General features: G+C 47.9%; 1 protein-coding gene across 1 annotated transcript; it reads right to left on the bottom strand.

Moving 5' to 3' along the window:
- Positions 1 to 2,938: 2,938 nt before the first annotated feature.
- On the bottom strand, positions 2,939 to 15,819 carry LOC146058231 (P2Y purinoceptor 2-like). The gene is made up of 3 exons (XM_083170386.1): positions 15,658 to 15,819; positions 6,233 to 6,358; positions 2,939 to 5,341 (listed from the first exon to the last, which is right to left on the bottom strand). The coding sequence occupies exon 3, from the start codon at positions 5,327 to 5,329 to the stop codon at positions 4,409 to 4,411; it is 921 nt and encodes a 306-aa protein (XP_083026512.1). The 5' UTR covers positions 5,330 to 5,341; positions 6,233 to 6,358; positions 15,658 to 15,819; the 3' UTR covers positions 2,939 to 4,408.
- Positions 15,820 to 17,523: the final 1,704 nt, after the last annotated feature.

The following is a 17,523-nucleotide window of genomic DNA, read 5'->3' on the forward strand; positions in this document are numbered from 1 at the left end:
GATTACACATTGCCTACAGGTGAGCACTGCAGGCTAGAAGCCTAAATAAGACACACCTGAGTCCTGATAACACACCACTGAAAGTAGCTGCAATGGCCCAGGCTGACCACTGTAGGCCACCAGCGAGTAAACACACACACAGTGTGCCGCCGTAAACCTTTATTGTAACACATCGGTGTGTACAATAAGGGCTAAAAAATGTTTGCTTTATGCAGATAAAGCCCATTGCGATAGTGAATTTTACAAGATTTTGTATGCTGGATAGCTTTCATAGTGAAGGATAAACCCTGAAGAAGTCTTGTGAGATGAAACGCGTAGGTTCACTTTTTGAAGGTTCACTTTGGAGCAAGCTGGGTGACATTTAATAGGATGAGAGATTCAGAAAGTGAGAGATTTGGTAAGAAATCTCCAGGTTTTTTTAAAGTGGCAATCATTTACACTGCAAAACCAGTGTGATTTTGCAGTGTAAATGATTGCCGCTTTAAAAAACCTGGAGATTTCTTACCAAATCTCTCACTTTCTGAACCTCTCATCCTATTACATTTCCCCCCATGTCTTTAATCTGATTAATTTCATTTGTGCGAAGGGAAAAATTGTCTGACGAATTGCCAAACTGTAGATGATTTTCTACTCTGTAAATGTGGTATAAATTGTGCCTAAAATATATATTTTTATTCTTTGTGGGTGTCTATAAATAATAATAATAATAATAATAATAATAATAATAATAGATGATAAATATGTATACATCCTATGGGCTTTGATACAGACAAATAAGTAAGTATAATGAGTTATCGGTCAAAATCTATTACTATCTTTCAATTTAACTTACCCTTAAGGCCCCCATACACTAGCCGATTTTGGTCAGATTTCGGCCAGATCAGTCGGATCTGGCCGAAATCGGACCAAAATCGGCTAGTTTTGATGTCCCCTCAGATCCGATGTGCGGTCCCGTGCGCATCGGATCTGCGTCGGGTGGTCGGACCTGCTGCACGTCCGACCACCCGACTTGGGACCTAGTGGTGCGGCGCGGCGGTGGAGGGAGCAGGGGGGGCTGGGGACGTTGCGGGGGACACAGGCGGCATAGAGCCGGGCAGGGGGAGCCGGGAGCTGTCAGTACTGAATAAAAAAAAAAAGCCCATACAATGAATGGGCGGCCTGTGATTGGCTGAGCGCTCTCTCAGCCAGTCAGCAATTGGCTGAGAGAGCGCTCAGCCAATCACAGGATGCCCATTCATTGTATAGGCTTTTTTTTCTAGCACTGACAGCTCCCGGCTGAGTCGGCTCCCTTTGCCCGGCTCTATGCCGCCTGTGTCCCCCGCAGCGTCCCCAACTCCCACCAGCAGCCCTGCTCTGTAGCCCCCCCCCCTGCTCCCCGGGTTTTTTACATGTGATAAATCGAGACGATTTATCACATGTAAAAAATGGCACATCAAGTGCCAATCTAATCAAGCTCCCCCGGGGAGCAGCCGGGGAAGCTCAGGGGGAAGTCGGGGGCGACTTGTCCTAAGGACAAGTCGCCCTAGTGTATGGGGGCCTTAAGATTTTAAGGAAACAGCAACCCCATCTAACCCTCTAAGAAAGATACCAGTCTCCGGAGGTATAAGTATATTGAGAAAAAGGGTGCAGAGTGTGCGGTGCGGGCCCCCTGGACCCAGAGACCCATGTGCTCCGCTCCACTCACACACACACACACAGTGCTATTTTTCAGCAGGAACCAGCAGGAACTCAGTTCCTGAACCTCTAATTAAATATGACATCATCAGGAACTAAAAATGTACTTTCCATAAGGTAAGTTTTACTTTAAAGTCACCTGGGAGTGCCTTTGTTTCTCCCTCCCTCTTTTTATTATATATATTATTTTTTTTTAATTGATCCACCCCGAGACCTGGAGTTCCAGGACCTATTTTTCCAGAAAAATAGTACTGCACACACACACTATATATACGTCACTGTCCGATTTACTTCCAACCCTGTATTAGTAGTAAAAGTTCTGCTTCTCAGGTGCAGTTAAGTTGCAGCCCAGTTTCTCTAGTACGCTGTGAGTCACCTCTCAGAGGACCAGATGAACTAAGCCTCAAAAATTGAGTGAAGAGAGATAAAGTACCTGCCAATCAGCTCCCAACTGTCATCTTGCAAGCACTGCCTGTAGTGTGGCAGTTGGGAGCTGACTGGCTGGTACTTTGTCACTCTCCACTATACCACGTTTTGAAGCTTCACATATATATCTATAGATATATAGATATATATAGATAGATAGATAGATATATATAGCTATATTATAGATAAATATTTGCACCTTTACACCCAGCCACATGCTACGTAACTTGTGAAACCTGTTGGCTCCTGGGATAATCACGTTGGGTATATTAATAGTACATATAATTATTTGCAGCCGGTTGTACAGCTGCCAACAAGTTTAAACACACTACAGTCCGCTCTTCATTAGCTCTTAATAGCCAAATATGTTTTATTGCCACAATTGAATTAACCTCCAGCAAGATTACAAATACAATTATGTCATTGGAAATAACGTGGGAAGTTTGGCGGGAGAACAACAGAGCGGAGCTTCCTGTTTTGCCACGGCTGTCATTCTCCTATCTCTGTACTGAAAGCACAGCCATAATAATATATGCCCACCCCCCCACCCCCTCCACCCCACATTGCCTAATTCTGTCATGTGACTTCATGACAAATATAAATCTGCAGCTACATAGTGGCCAATAAACTCATGTCTCTGACATCAATAACCTATAGATTGTAAGCTTACGAGCAGGGCCCTCCTACCCATTTCAGTCAGTTACTACCCAGTTATGCCATCGGTGCCGTACCGCTGGTACACACCTATCTGGAAAAAGGGGAAGCGCTGGGCAGTAGAGGCGCTCTACCCCTCTCTGCAATCCTGCTGGATGGCAAGCTCCGTGCAAGAGATTTAAAAAAAAAAAAACATACAGAAGAAGGGGCGGCTGCTGCTTGGCCGAGAGAGCCGCACATTCTTTCGAATGGGTTTTTTAAAATTCTCCCCTCCCCCCCCCCCCCTGTAGCTCACCTGAAGTAAGCCTGTAAGTTCAAGGGAAATCAGGTCTGACTTGTCTGTCCATAGGACAAGTCGGACTAGTGTATGGGGGCCTTCAGAGGAACGGGGGGGGGGGGAGAGAATCAGGGTGACCCAGGGTGAGGTCAGGCTGTACATAACACCACAATGCTCACTGTAACAGTGCCATCTTACAACCATATAAGGCACACCACATATCCCCATGTAATCTCATTTTACCATCACATTTATTTCCCCTTTTTGCCAGAATGAATTAGGATTTAGGAAGTAGCTGCTGTGTAACAAACCTTTTCCATCGGTCGTTTTAGTCTTTTATTGCGGATAATTCCCTGCAGCCGGCATACGTGATCCTGGACCGGATTAATGAGTCAGTGATGGAACACGGGGTCGCTCCTGAATCACACAGGAGCCAGTTACATATTAACGCTAGTTTGCCATTAGTGCGCTTTTGTGATGCAATGTTGTTTTTGTCTAAATATTATAAAGGTCATTAGACAAAACTAAGCGCGACGTCAGTCATTAGAAATGCCAAAAATATTCCATCCTGACCCTAAATACGCTTAGGGGAACACGAGAATAAAACTAAAATGAGAATACAACCAGAAAGTGCTTTGTATCATTGTAATTCATTCTCTTTTTTAGATGCATGGGGGGGGGGGGGGCCACCGGGCATGGCCGTTCCACGTGCCTGCTTGGTCCTTCCCCGCGATGCAATGGCAAAACTTAATAATCCCATCGCTATTATATGAGTGCTTCACTGTACTGCTGCATGTTAAGGGTATCCCCCGGGCTGCGAAACCAGTCGCTATGTTTTGGATCACAGCACCAGACATGGCAGACGGTATGGACACATCTGCTTTGCCTGGATTGCGCCCCCACAATGCCGCATCGATGCCCCAGCAATGCCACGATGCCTCCTCCTGCCAGCCCTATGACTGTGGTAGAATTTTGCTAAAAAGTTATGCTGCAATAACTTATTCTAGGACAAGCAAATTGAAATTTCATCCAAATTGATGAATAACACAATGATGAGCTGAGAAATCTGATACCACAGAAAAAGATCAAGGACTAAGGGGTTGATGTATCAAGCAGTGAAAAGAGTGAGGAAGTGGAACAGCGGAGGAGCTGACCATGGCAACCAACCAGCTTTGAGGAAGCATTTTTCATGTACATACTTTAATACGATTGGTAGTTGCAACTTCTCCCCTGGTCCACTTCTCCACTCTTTTCAGTGCTTGATCTATCACCCCCATTGTCTTGCCCCATAAGCGACGATGATGATGATAATGAGGATGATGGTGGTGATGGAGGTGGTGGTCACCAAGAGATCAGTCTTCACAGTTCCCACCAGTCTTATCGGTTCCTGTGTAACCTAAACCTCCACACCAAAAAGTACAATACTGGGTCGATACAGCTGTTGACACTGGCCAAGGGTCGCGTTGACTTGTAGGCCGCATTGACCGCATCGAAAGTGGAGCAGGGCGCGGTGTCCACTTTGCGGTAGTAGTAGTACAGAGTTCGGGTGACATGAAATGGTAAAAAACAGGCTATGAAGACCAGCAGGACCGTGATGATGATCTTGATAGACTTCTTCTTGGACTTCGACGCCTGGGAGGTGGATTCAGTCGGCCTTATAAGCACATATATCATGTAGCAGTTGCAAGTGAGGATGATGGCGAAGGGAACGCAGAAGAGCAAGGATAGGTTCACGGTGCTGTAGACCACAAACTGGTCAAACAACTCAATGCTGGAGGTGTCATGGCAGACGGTGCTATTGTCGGAACGACTGGTGGATACGAAGTACAACGTGGGAGATTGCATGATGACATTGGTCACCCAAATACAGACAACGGCTATCCTGGCGTAGCGGACCTGGCCCCAGCGTAGAAACCGGATGGGGTAGCAGACGGCCAGGAAGCGATAAATGGTGATGCACAGTAAGAAGAGGATGCTGCAGTACAGGCTGGTGTAGAAGAGGAAGCGGACCAGCTTGCACAAGGGTTCGCTGAAGGGCCAGTCGTTAGCCCTGGAGTAATAGTAAGCCAGCAGCGGCAGGGAGAGGACATACAGGAAGTCCGAGAGCGCAAGGTTGAACATGAAGATGTTGACCACTTTCCATGGCCGGATCTGGAATATGAAGATGTAGAGGGCCAGGATGTTGAGGACAAACCCAAAGACAAAAACGATTGAATAGGACACAGGCAGGAGAATATACTTGAAATCTTCTTCAAATATGCATCTGTAGGACAAATTCACATCGTCCGCATCGTCCATGGGGTAGAGTGACTGAAACGAGGAGGGAGAGGTTTAAGTAGATGCAAATATATATATTTTGTCAGTTAGTTACATTAACCTTTATTTGAAATCAGACATTTCTGAGGAATCATACCCAGGACCTTCAGTCACATTTTAAAATATTGTCATACCAAGGAATCAAACCCATGACCTTCCACATTGCAGTCAGATACCTTACTTATGAAGCTATTTGTTCTTGTATGGGAAGACTGAGAGTATCTTAAAATGTGTGCCGTAAATAAAGGAGTGTGGGACAGATTTAATAAGCCTATATGAAGTGATAAAGTGGCTGGTACTTTATCACCAGCCAATCGATTCTTAACTGTCTTTTTTCAAACCCAGCCTATAACTTGACAGATAGGAGCTGAGAGAAGGTGGTTTAGGATGGGAGGGGGAGATGGGGTGGGCTAGGTGATGCCGGGAATTAAAGAGGCAGAACAGCACCTACTGCCTTGCGGTGCAGCGCCCTGCGTGATGGCAAATGTCTCACCACCCTGATTCCGAGCCTCAGCCCTCATGTTTTCCGAACAGATCAACTCACAAGACATTTAGGACCTTCATTATCATTTAGGAGTAAATACTGTATATCCAAGTGTCTGACTGCAATGTAGAATGTCATGGGTTTGATTCCTGAGTACTGGAGCTGAGGACCGCTGCGTTAATCGACAAAGTTGAACGGGACAAAATGTGGACACAAGCAAAATGTTGACTCAGAAAACCATACATGCCCAAGTATGACTATCCTAAAAACCTGGACTTAGGGAGATGAGAGCGGAATATAATGTCGATTTTGTAAGATTTTCTTTACTCCAATGTTTTGTGTTTAGTCCGAGTTAATTGTTAACCTTTCTGTAGCAACCACCTAGATACAGAGAAACCGACCTTTATATCACTTTATACAGCGCGGCCTTCTCTCCCGCTGCAGGTCCTTTCCATGCATCGTCCCCTTTGGGTTCTCAGACAGGACAGGATCCTGGGCAGCTCGCTGACGACAGGAGGAAATTTCAGCTGAAATAAAACACGTCGCAGGAAAATGTTTGTAAAATGATCATAAAATACAACAAAAATTAAATTCATCAGTATGCAGACACTTGGGGACCGATTCTGGGTCACACACAGTGGTCAGGGGTTACGAATGCCGCGGCAGGAGGGGGGTATTCGGCGGAGTGGCCTCTCTGAAGCTGCGATTCATAACCAGGCACTTGGTGCATAGTATACAGTGTGACCTCTGCAATACAAAGGCAGGCAAGCTTTAAGAGATGCTTGCAATATAAAGATCAGTTTGAAGTAAAAACTCCACCCAAATCTAACTCAAATCTATCTGCACGTGTTACATCTGCCCCACCTGCAGTGCAGCATGGTTTTGTCCATTAGAGAGAGAATTTGCTTTTGCGAGTGAACCAGAATCTGGCCCAGTAAGTGCAGATAGGCCCTTATTCTGGTTCACTCACAAAGGCAAATTCCTTCTCAAATGGACAAAACCATGTGCACTGCAGGTGGGGCAGATGTAACATGTGCAGAGAGAATTAGATTTGGTGGGGTTTTACTTCAAAGTGAGATCTATATTGCAGTGTAAAAATAATGCAGCCAGTATTTACCCTGCACAGAAACAAAATAACTCCCCCAAATCTAACTCTCTCTGCACATGTTACATCTGCTCCACCTGCAGTGCACATGGTTTTGTCCATTTGAGAAGGAATTTGCCTTTGGGAGTGAACCAGAATAAGGGCCTTACTTCGGCACTCTACCTTCCTTCCTATTGCAGCAGGCAGATTGGGGAGATAAAACAGAGATATCTGGGTCTGTATGGAGGGGGCAGGGCTACATGATGCAGACCGCCCCCCTCCACACTAATCAACGAATCGCAACATTTTGCCCTGAAGAGCCCACTCCCGCTCCCGAATCTGTCATCTGCATCTCCCATAGAGGAGCTGTAGAGTAGCAGTGAATGGATGAAACCATTGGCATTTCTATAACATATAATGCACATACGGCACATACGGCACCCATCTCTTAAATATTTGGCTACATCTGTCACTCAAAGTGTGTCTGAAGCTGTAACGCTGGGTGGAGCCTCTGACTCACATGACTGACTCACATGACAGAGAACCAGCCCAGTGAGCCCACAGACAGTGCCAGACACCCTCTCTGCCTCTCCATGTTACACAGCAAAGACACAGCTACTCACCAGACACACCAGGTGAGCGCCCCACACCTCCATACCTCCCAACATGACCCTCTCCAGGAGGGACAGAATGCTCTGTTTGTGGACTTCCATCTTAATATATGATTGTCATCACCTGTTTTAAACAGGGTAATTGATAAGAAAGGTGTTTAAGCACAGGTGATGGTAATCCATAAATTAAGTCCAGAAACAGAGCAATGTGTCCCTCCCCCCCCCCCCCCATTCACGGCAACCCCACAATTAAATGGCACATGCAAAACACTGACATGGCTATGGTCGACAATGAAAAAGGTTGACATGAGTTTTTGAAGATTTATTTTTCACTTTTCAATGTTTTCATATTTATTCTCATGTGTCGACATGGACACCAATGAAGTGCCACACTTATGTCAACTTTTACATGTATTGACCTTTCTCTGTTGATTTTTTCTTGTGGCGATTCGCGGCACCCCCCGGCGACCCCCCTTCCGCGATTCACAGCACACACCCCCCCCCCCCAATTCGCGGCGACTCCCGCGATTTGCGGCCCCACCCCATGACACACCCCCTCCTGCGATTCGTGGCACCCCGCGACCCCCCCTCCCACGATTTGTGCCAACCCCCCAGGCCCCCCCTTCCTCGCGGTACCCCCCACCCCCGCGACCCCCCTACCGCGATCCCCCCCCTGTCATTGCGGAAACCCCCCGCCCCTGCGACCCACCCTCCCACGATTCACTGCAACCCCCAGCGTCCCCCCCTCCCACGATTCGCGGCACCCACACCCCCCCGCGACCACCCCTCCCGCAATTCACGGCATCCACCCACGACCCCTCCTCCCGTGATTCGTGGACACACCTCACCTCCTCCCTCCCCCCACCCCCGCTCGCGATTCACGGCAACCCCAGGATTAAATGGCACATGCAAAACACTGACACGGCTATGGTCGACAATGAAAAAGGTTGACATGAGTTTTTGAAGATTTATTTTTCTTTTTTGAATGTTTTCATATTCATTCTCATGTGTCGACATGGACACCAATGAAGTGCCACACTTATGTCAACATTTACATGTGTTGACCTTTCTGTGTTGATTTTTTCTTGTAGCAATTTTTTTACAGTGACAACTATGTGCACGTCAACCTACACATCATCAACCAATTCTTTGTATAATATATAACACCTGTTCTGTTTTACTGTAGGTGTTTTAAGTCAAATCTTTTACTGCTACTATTACTGTTTATGTAAATGCATTCTGAATGACAGCAACATCCTACCATCCTTCTACAAGAATATATAACCAACTAGGCGATTTATCGCGCCCCGTGCCCCCCCTCCCGCAATTCACGGACCCCCCGCGCACCTCCCCCACGATTCACGCACCCTCCCACGATTCACGTCACCCCCCGCACACCCCCCCTCCCTCAATTCGCAACCCCCCCTCCCGCAATTCACGCCCCCTCCCACGCTTTGCGGACCCCCGCCCTCTCCTGCGATTCGCGGACACCTGCGCCCCCTCCCTCCCTTGATTCACGGCACCCCCCACGCCCCTCCCACAATTCACGGCACCCCTAAGCCCCTTTTTAGTCCCCCGTATACTCACACACCCCTATCACTACCCAGCTTCCTGCTCTCCTGAACCGTAACTTCCACCACTGGGGAGTCGCTGACGCTGTTTTGGCCACATGCCCCTATCATGCCTCATAGCCCAGCCTCCTGCTCTCATGTACCCTAACTCCCACCCAGTAGGAGGAGACACTGACTCAGGGCCACCATCCTGTACTCCTGTACTGCCACACTGGACCCTCACCCACTGGCAGAAGCTGCACAGTATCTCCCACCCTCCTCTTTAGTCCCCCTTATGTCCACACACCCCTATCACTACCCAGCCTCCTGTTTTCCTGTGTCGTGACCTCTGCCAGTGGGGAGCCGCTGACTCAAAAACACCCTACTATACTATTGCACACACACACACCTAAACAACATGCACACACAGCCCCCCCCCCCCACACCCACAAATGTCACTGTACCATCCACACTATCAATGTACATCTTACTCTGTAACCGCTTTTTAATTAAACAAAACAATACACCCCCCTTCCACATCATATGCTCTCTATTTAACACATTTCACCTATAACTCAAGTTGCAATACAGGCCATATTTCATACAATTCTAACCATCTTTCTCATATACAAATGTTTACAAATTAAGGGGGCGCAGCCCCTTATGACGGTGTGAAGAGCGCCCGTAGGGCGCGATGAATCACCTAGTGTCTATATACCAGGGTTGCCGACTTTAAGATTCTCCTCTCCGGGAGAAGCCCGGAGAGGAGAGTTTCAGAAGCCGCTCAGGGGGCGGGGCTTACGTGTGACATCACTAAGCCCCGCCCCATGCTGTTAAAGCATCAAATTCACATATCTCCGTGGAGGGGCGGGGCTAAAATGACGCGATTGTGCCGTTTTAGCTCCGCCCCCTCCTCTGAGACCCGAGGATTGCGGCATTTTAATGCCGCGATCCGGGGGTCGGCGGGGGTCCCCCCTGAATCCGGGAGGGTTGCCCACCCTTCCAGGGGCCGGGAGGGGGTACCCGATTTTCGGGAGACTCCTGGAAATTCCGGGAGGGTCGGCAACCCTGCTATATACTTACCTTCACTGAGTCCCGAGTCACAAAAATAACATGGAAAATGGCCGCCGTGCATACACAGTAGTGTTTATTCAACGGAACATGGCGGGCACCATATTTCCAGAGACTTCCACATGTGCAGTAGAGAGTATACGGAGAAGTCAAGATGTGGGGGCCAATACAGGGTCTGAACACAGGCCCCCTCCTATGTTAATCTGCCTCAGGTTGGTGTGTGCATTTAGTGATTTCGTGGGTTTCCTCCGGGTACTCCGGTTTCCTCCCACAATCCAAAAATATACGGGTAGGCTAATTGGCTCCCAACAAATTAACCCTAGAATGTCTGTGTGTGCGTGTACATGTGGTAGGGTATATAGATTGTAAGCTCCACTGGGGCAGGGACTGATGTGATTGTTCTAATACTCTCTGTACAGCGCTGCGGAATATGTGTGCGCTATATAAGAAACTAGTATTAAATAAATAAATAATTGGCGACTGGTGATTATACACTGGGACGTGGGGTTAATGCAGAGTAGCACCGGTACCCAGGCCAACCGGCTACATCACCTCTATATGACTATTCTTAGACATAGGGTATAATTATATTACGTGAGCCAGCAAGTTCGTGGCACGCCCACCCAGGGCTATAACTAACCGTCAGCATTCCACAGCTTGTGTCACATAGTGTGGCACTGATATGATGGGACATTGACGGCCATGTGCATTGTGCCAGCTTATGGCAGAATGAGGGAGGAGCCTGACAGGACAGATGCTGAAGCCCCCGACTGTCAGTCTCAGATGCCCTGTGTATATCGGAGATGTTTTATTTACCCTGAGTACACTGGATGGGGGCTCTTATGTACCCTGGTACAGTTTTAGCTATTTAAAACTCATTGCATATGATAAATATATAAATATATCAAATGCAATGAGTTTTAAATAGCTAAAACGTGTTGGTAAATGGGCCCTTACATATGTACAATGGCAAAAGTGATGAAATGAGCAGATGAGGTGAGGTGGCTCTGCTCATAGGAGCTTACAATCTATAGGGCATTGGGGACAGACAAAGGTGGGACAGAGAAGTCAGAGCGCAAGAAAGTTGCAGTTGCAGCGATGCAAAAATCACCAGAAAAATGGCCCCCGCAACATTTCTACACAACGCCACAACACAACTCTTCTATACAACGCTGCTCCCGGGAGAGAGGAGGGGGCACTGCCTGAGGAGACTGGATTTCGGCTCTGTAGGGAAAGGGGAGCAGTTATAGGGGCCGGGGGAGAGCAGGGGGGGGGGGGTATAGTATATTTGGAGAGGAAGATGAGCAGGCAGCAGCATTGCACACAGATTGGATCGGAGGGAGTCAGGGAGGCCGGATAACAGATTACTGTGGTCTGGTCTAGAGATGACCAACGAGTGGATGAGGGTCTTAGTAGCATCCTGGGTGAGAGAGGGTCTCATTTGTACTCATTCATATTTCATGATTCGGTACTTGTTTCCTAGCACGGCCACAATCGCGGGCAAAGGCAAAATCGGGACATCGCGTCGGTCGCGAGCATTAACATGGCCCCCGATGCGACCGACGCGATGCCCCCGATTTTGCCATAGGTTTCAATGTTAAAATATTTTTAACATTGTAATCGGGAGCATCGCGTCGGTCTTGTGCCATTATAATGGCACAAGATGCGATGGAAGCGATTAAGTCCATCTCACATAGGAAACAATGTGAAATGGGCCAATATGAACCATTTCACATTGTATATGGCCCCGTCATCCCCATTGGGAGTGGCACCCCACGATTGACACCAACCCGAAGCGTGGCGAGCGCAGCGAGCCCGCGAGGGGCGGCGGTGCGCGTCCTCCGACCTTTTCATACCCCTACTATCCACGTCGGCGTGGAGTTGAGAATATAAAGTGTGGCGAGGGGACACGGATACCTGTGAAGTTATACGCGTCCCCTCGCGGGGCTCGCTGCGCTCGCCAGGCTTCGGGCTCGGTGGCTCGCTGCGCTCCCAACACTTTATATTCTCAACTCCACGCCGACGTGGATAGTAGGGCATGAAAAGGTCGGAGGACGCGTACCGCCGCCCCTCGCGGGCTCGCTGCGCTCGCCACGCTTTGGGTTGGCGTCAATCGTGGGGTGGCGTTGAGGGGGTACAATTGGGGGTCTGGTGAATACTTTACATTGAATCCAATGTAAAATAGGGTCCCAGGGGCCCTATTCACATTTGATTCAATGTAAAAATCGGGTCGATCGCGTCGGTCGCATCGCATGCGATTTGGTCGCATGCGATGTGACCGACGCGATTTTTCCGACACGATCACCCCGATGCAAATCGGTGTGGCCGTGCTAGGAAACAAGTACCCATGATTCTATTCCAGGAGATATCTGGATTTATGAGGAGAAGCAGATGTACTAAGCCTTGATAAACTAACAACCAATCGGCTCTTTACTTGCTCACATTCCAGGAGAAGCCCCAAATGCTGCACGTCGGGGGGGGGGGGGGGGGTAGGGTAGGAGAATGGTTGCTGTCACCGTCATTGGTAGCTACTTACTTCAAGGTGTGGGTATAGCTGCTGCAGCACCTCTTCTCCCAGCCACTTACATACGTCGCCCCCAAATGGGAGCACTGCGAGCCATATTGCAGGACCCATTCTGCACGTGCAGTTGCCATGGTGATCCCACTCCACCCTGACGTCACTATGGTGATCCCACTCCACCCTGATGTCATTAAGTCCAAGTTTGGACATTAAAGGGGATATATATCAAAGTTTGGATAAAGATAAGGGGTCTATTGTGGAAGGCGATAAAGTACCAGCTTAATTAGCCCCTAACTGCCATGTTAAGGCTGTATTTGGTACTTTATCACCGTCCATTTTATCTCTTTCCAATGTACATATACCCCAAAGTACTTACCAGTCAGCTCCTAACAACCATTTGTCAAATGCAGTATGTAAATGGCAGTTAGGAGCTGTCCAGCTGGCATATCCGTTTGACGGATCGATGGCGTCTAGATCATACCTCCCAACTTCTGTCCTGATGAAATAGGGACACTCTTCCCCGCTCGAGCGTCCGAAAAGGGGGCGGGGTGTATTCAAATGAGGGCGCGGCTTATGCTAATTAGCCGCAACCTCATTTTCTTACGAGAATAGACGCTGTGCGTATTCTACTAGATTGGGAGGTCTTCCAACTGCCACCCCCCGCAGCGGGACAATGCCTGCCGTGGGTGGGACAGCGGGACAGGACCCGAAAATCGGCACTGTCCCGCTGTAATCGTGACAGTTGGGAGGTATGCTAGATTGACAATCACGTGGTTGACCCTCCTTGGTCGGTCGCGTTGAGTTAGATGCCTAAAGATAGTTGACAGTGTCTAGATTGACAGTATCGGAAGTTAGATTGACGGAGACGCGATCAACATGGTCGACCTGAGATTTTCATTTTTTTTTCACTTTAGACCGACACTGCGAGGGGACACGGTACATTAATACAGTGTCCGTGTTGACCTATGTCGACATAGGCACCAAAAAAAGTGTGAAAAACTCGTGTTGACCCAGTAACTGTGTTTTTTACCGACGATCTAAGGGGGTAATTCTTATCCATTCGCTCCTCTGCCCGTTCGCACAGGGGAGTGAAGGTCAGCCACTGTGGGCAAAACTAATTGTTTATTCACCGACGTAACAGGGGGTGTTGCTGTGATCCGTTCCTCTCTGTGCCGGCTACAGTCTTTGCCTTCGATTGTAGAGACCATCGATGGTAAGATCATTGACCATGAGTGCAAACCATCGATTGAAAACATCCCTACATTCTGTTTCATTAGTTTTTCCCCATAACTCCTATATCACCAATGTTGCTTTCTTAAAAGGTATTTAATATTTGAGAACACTTTCCATGTGTAACGTAAATGCCCATCTCGACTGATCTGACAATCTACAGATATATAGGTGTGTACCCAGCCTAACAGATGTGATGTATACATGTGAATGCGGTAATATATGCATATTCATATATCTGTATGCGCATATTTTAATATCCAGAAAGTGCTGGGCTGGCACCTTGCCCCTTAGCCCTTATCTGTGCCATGTGCTGTACTGTGTTCCTACGGGATTACTCCGCGTCCGCACCCACTCCTAATAAAATCATATGGTTCATAGCTGCTATTAATAACCTGATGTCACCAAACTGTTCTATCCTGTAATGCTGCATTACATTTACTTCCTCACTGGATATTCTCCACCCACGTTCTCCAGTCTAATGATACACTAATTGTGACTATTACTTTTATACTGTGGGATAAGTGGCCTTAAATACAGAGCCGGAGATATCTCCTGGGACAAGGTAGGTGTCTGTCATTTATTCAGGAACAGTCCGTTGGGAATGGTAGTTTCACTGTTTTACTATTATTGCATTTAATTTATAAGACTCCGCAGATGGTTGGCAACGCAGTACAGGGGGCACACATTAGAACAATACAGGGTGCACAGAACTAAACATAACAGTAACTGAAAAACTAAAACATGTCTTTAAAGAAACCTTAACAATGAGTAGAAGCCTTAACAACAAGTTAGTCACTAAACATAAGGGGAAATGTATCAAATTATGGTGAGAGGTTACGTGAAGTTGCTTATTATAACAACCAATCCGATCCTGCCATTCTTCTAACACAGATGGCAATGTGACAGTCAGAAGCAAATTGGTCAGTACTTTATCTCTCTCTCTCTCTCTCTCTCTCTCTCTCTCTGCTGTTTCTTTTTCCAAGATTTGATAACTCTACCCCTCTTTAATGTTATATCCGCACCTAACTCACAGGGGAGAGTAATAAACTGGTACTGTCTGCAGATTTACATCAATGGGGTCTCCAGCATTGTTCTTGTGACTTAAATCACCGACAAAACCCGTGGGATGAACTTTTTTTGGTAATATGGCATCATGCACTGACCAATTTCTAAGTAATCAGAGCTGTACATCACAACTCAGCCTGATCCGATGTGTTATAACGAGGGTAAAGCTAGGGTTGTACAAACCAGCCCCGACAGAGGTCCTGCGTACAGATTTTAGGCAACACTGTGTAATAGAATAGCAGCGTCTGATAGTAATTATCTGATTACATTGTGCAACAGGGAGTGAGGAAACATCAGTTCACCCAGTGTGTATGTGGACATGTTCCCTGTGTCAGAGCAGCTGGGACAGTTCCTGATGTAATCGGTTTATTGCAGTTTTATTAAGTTTGTTTGATGAAGGTTAACTCTCAGTAATATAATCTTATTGCGGGGTAATCTGGGGTGGGAAGGGCGGTGTATCACAGAGCAGCCGATAAGCTGCCCATCTACGTGCGCGTTGGCATGTATTTCTATAGGTTTATACAGTATATAGTAATATTGCAATGATCAGCTGTATAACCCCAAATAAGTTCTGTACGCCAGCAAACCTGCTATTCAGGACACACAGGTTCTGTTTGCTAAGGGGTACATCATACACCAGCTGTAAAGGAAGACCTATGGCATAAAGGGTTGGTAATTTGGGAGAACCTACCTCTCATTCCATCTCCGCTCTCCGGGATGATGAACTTTCCCAGACAAAGTTTCCTCTGTGTCCAACGCTAGGTACAGAGAGGTTTGTCACTCACCTATCTGTCAGTGTACTCAGAGCCCAGGCTCCTCCTAGCACTCTCTATTGGATGTAATAACACACTACTGGTGGAGCAACCTTTGTTGCATAACAGGAAAGCTGTGAGTGACTCCGTCAGGCAGTGAGTGCCCCATCTGCTCTTTGGAATTCAGCCTGGAATCACATTACCAGGGAAGCAGAGATGAAGTTTCCAGTATTTGGGGAACAAAGTGGCGTTTGTCATCCTCAGGATAATTGATGGGAGAATGACGCCGTCCCTTGTTGCTACACATTGGCACTTTGTTCTGGGCAGCAAATGCCAGCAGCGGAGGAAGGGGCCAGGGGCATGATGTCATAGTGTAAGAAGGGTACAGTCAGATGCAGTGGGCGGGCTGCTTATTAATCGCGAGACGTGAGCTGTATATATATATATTTATAATGTACTACCCCGATTGCCGACGCAAGGAGGGGTCACTGGGTTTCTCTGATTAATAAAAAACGATGGTGATAATTGTATTGCTTGCTAATGCGGCACGGATGGTATCCGATCGATAGGTCAACAGTGAGAGAGATAAAGTACCAGATCCTAACTGCCATGTTACAGGCTGTGCTTGGTAAATGACAGGTGTTGATGGTTTGGTGGTTTATTTCTCTCCACTTTATCTCTCTCTGAGGATTGGTACATCTGCTCCTCGCAGTTATGCGCTATTGCCGCTGCACAAGCTTCGACTTTGCACTCCACTAGTGTTACAAATATATACAAAGGTCACAGGGCAGTGGCGTAACTACTGTAAGGCAGCCCCAGCTGTTGCTTGGGGGAGCAATTGGCAGCAGGGTCTGTGTGGGCGTAGGCACCCGCTCGACACACTGACATGCTGCGGCCTGCCGCTGCCCACTGGCCGAGCACCGGAGGCAAGTCAGTCACAGCACGGGTGGGGCCATGGCAGAGACGACAAATCCCCCTCCCCCCCCACTGATTCAATTGACTGTACACAGAGCCGGCTATTGGCTACTGTGTACAGGATGGGTGCGGATGGGCGTCCTGGGCGGCCTGGGATGCGTTGGAGCCAAGGTAAGCAGCAGTGTCTGCTGGTCTCTCTTCCTCTCTCCTGCTTCAGCTTCTCCGTTATACCTGGGGGGGGGGGGCGCAACAAACATTTTGGCAGGGGGGCACAAAATTTATAGTAACGCCACTGTCACAGGGGTAGATGTAAGAAGCAGTGATAAGGGAGGAGAAGTGATAAAGTGCCTGGTACTTTATCACCGGCCAATCAGCTCCTGACTTTTGAGTCACAGGCTGGGTTTAACAAGGGACAGTCAGGAGCTGATTGGCCGGTGATAAAGTACCAGGCACTTTATCACTTCTCCTCCATTATCACTGCTTCATACATCTACCCCACAGTTTTTTATCGAGAGGCCACAATCGGCACTGCAGATCCTAGGGGCTGCGTACACAGTCACAATATTGGTTGCAGATTCATAATCTACCATCGGATTAGGCCTATGGTCACACATAACTTTTCCGCCAGTCTCCCACGCCCCCTCTACCGCGGAGGGTACGTGGGGATCTAGTGATGCTCACTGTGTCATCTAATAGCCCAGCACCCCGCTGTGCAATTTCTGGCATTGCATGGTGAGGGGTGTAGCCCAGATGATGCAATCGTACTGACCACGCCCCAAAACAAAGATCTTCCCATAAGCTCCGCCCCAATTCCACCTCTTTTATGACACCCCCCCCAGCAACCCTACATCCTCCGCTACTTGGAGCTGGCAGCCTAACAGTAGGCAAGC

This window comes from Crinia signifera, chromosome 2 (genome assembly GCF_055691185.1).
Source record: "Crinia signifera chromosome 2, ASM5569118v1, whole genome shotgun sequence".
Lineage (NCBI taxonomy): Eukaryota > Metazoa > Chordata > Amphibia > Anura > Myobatrachidae > Crinia > Crinia signifera.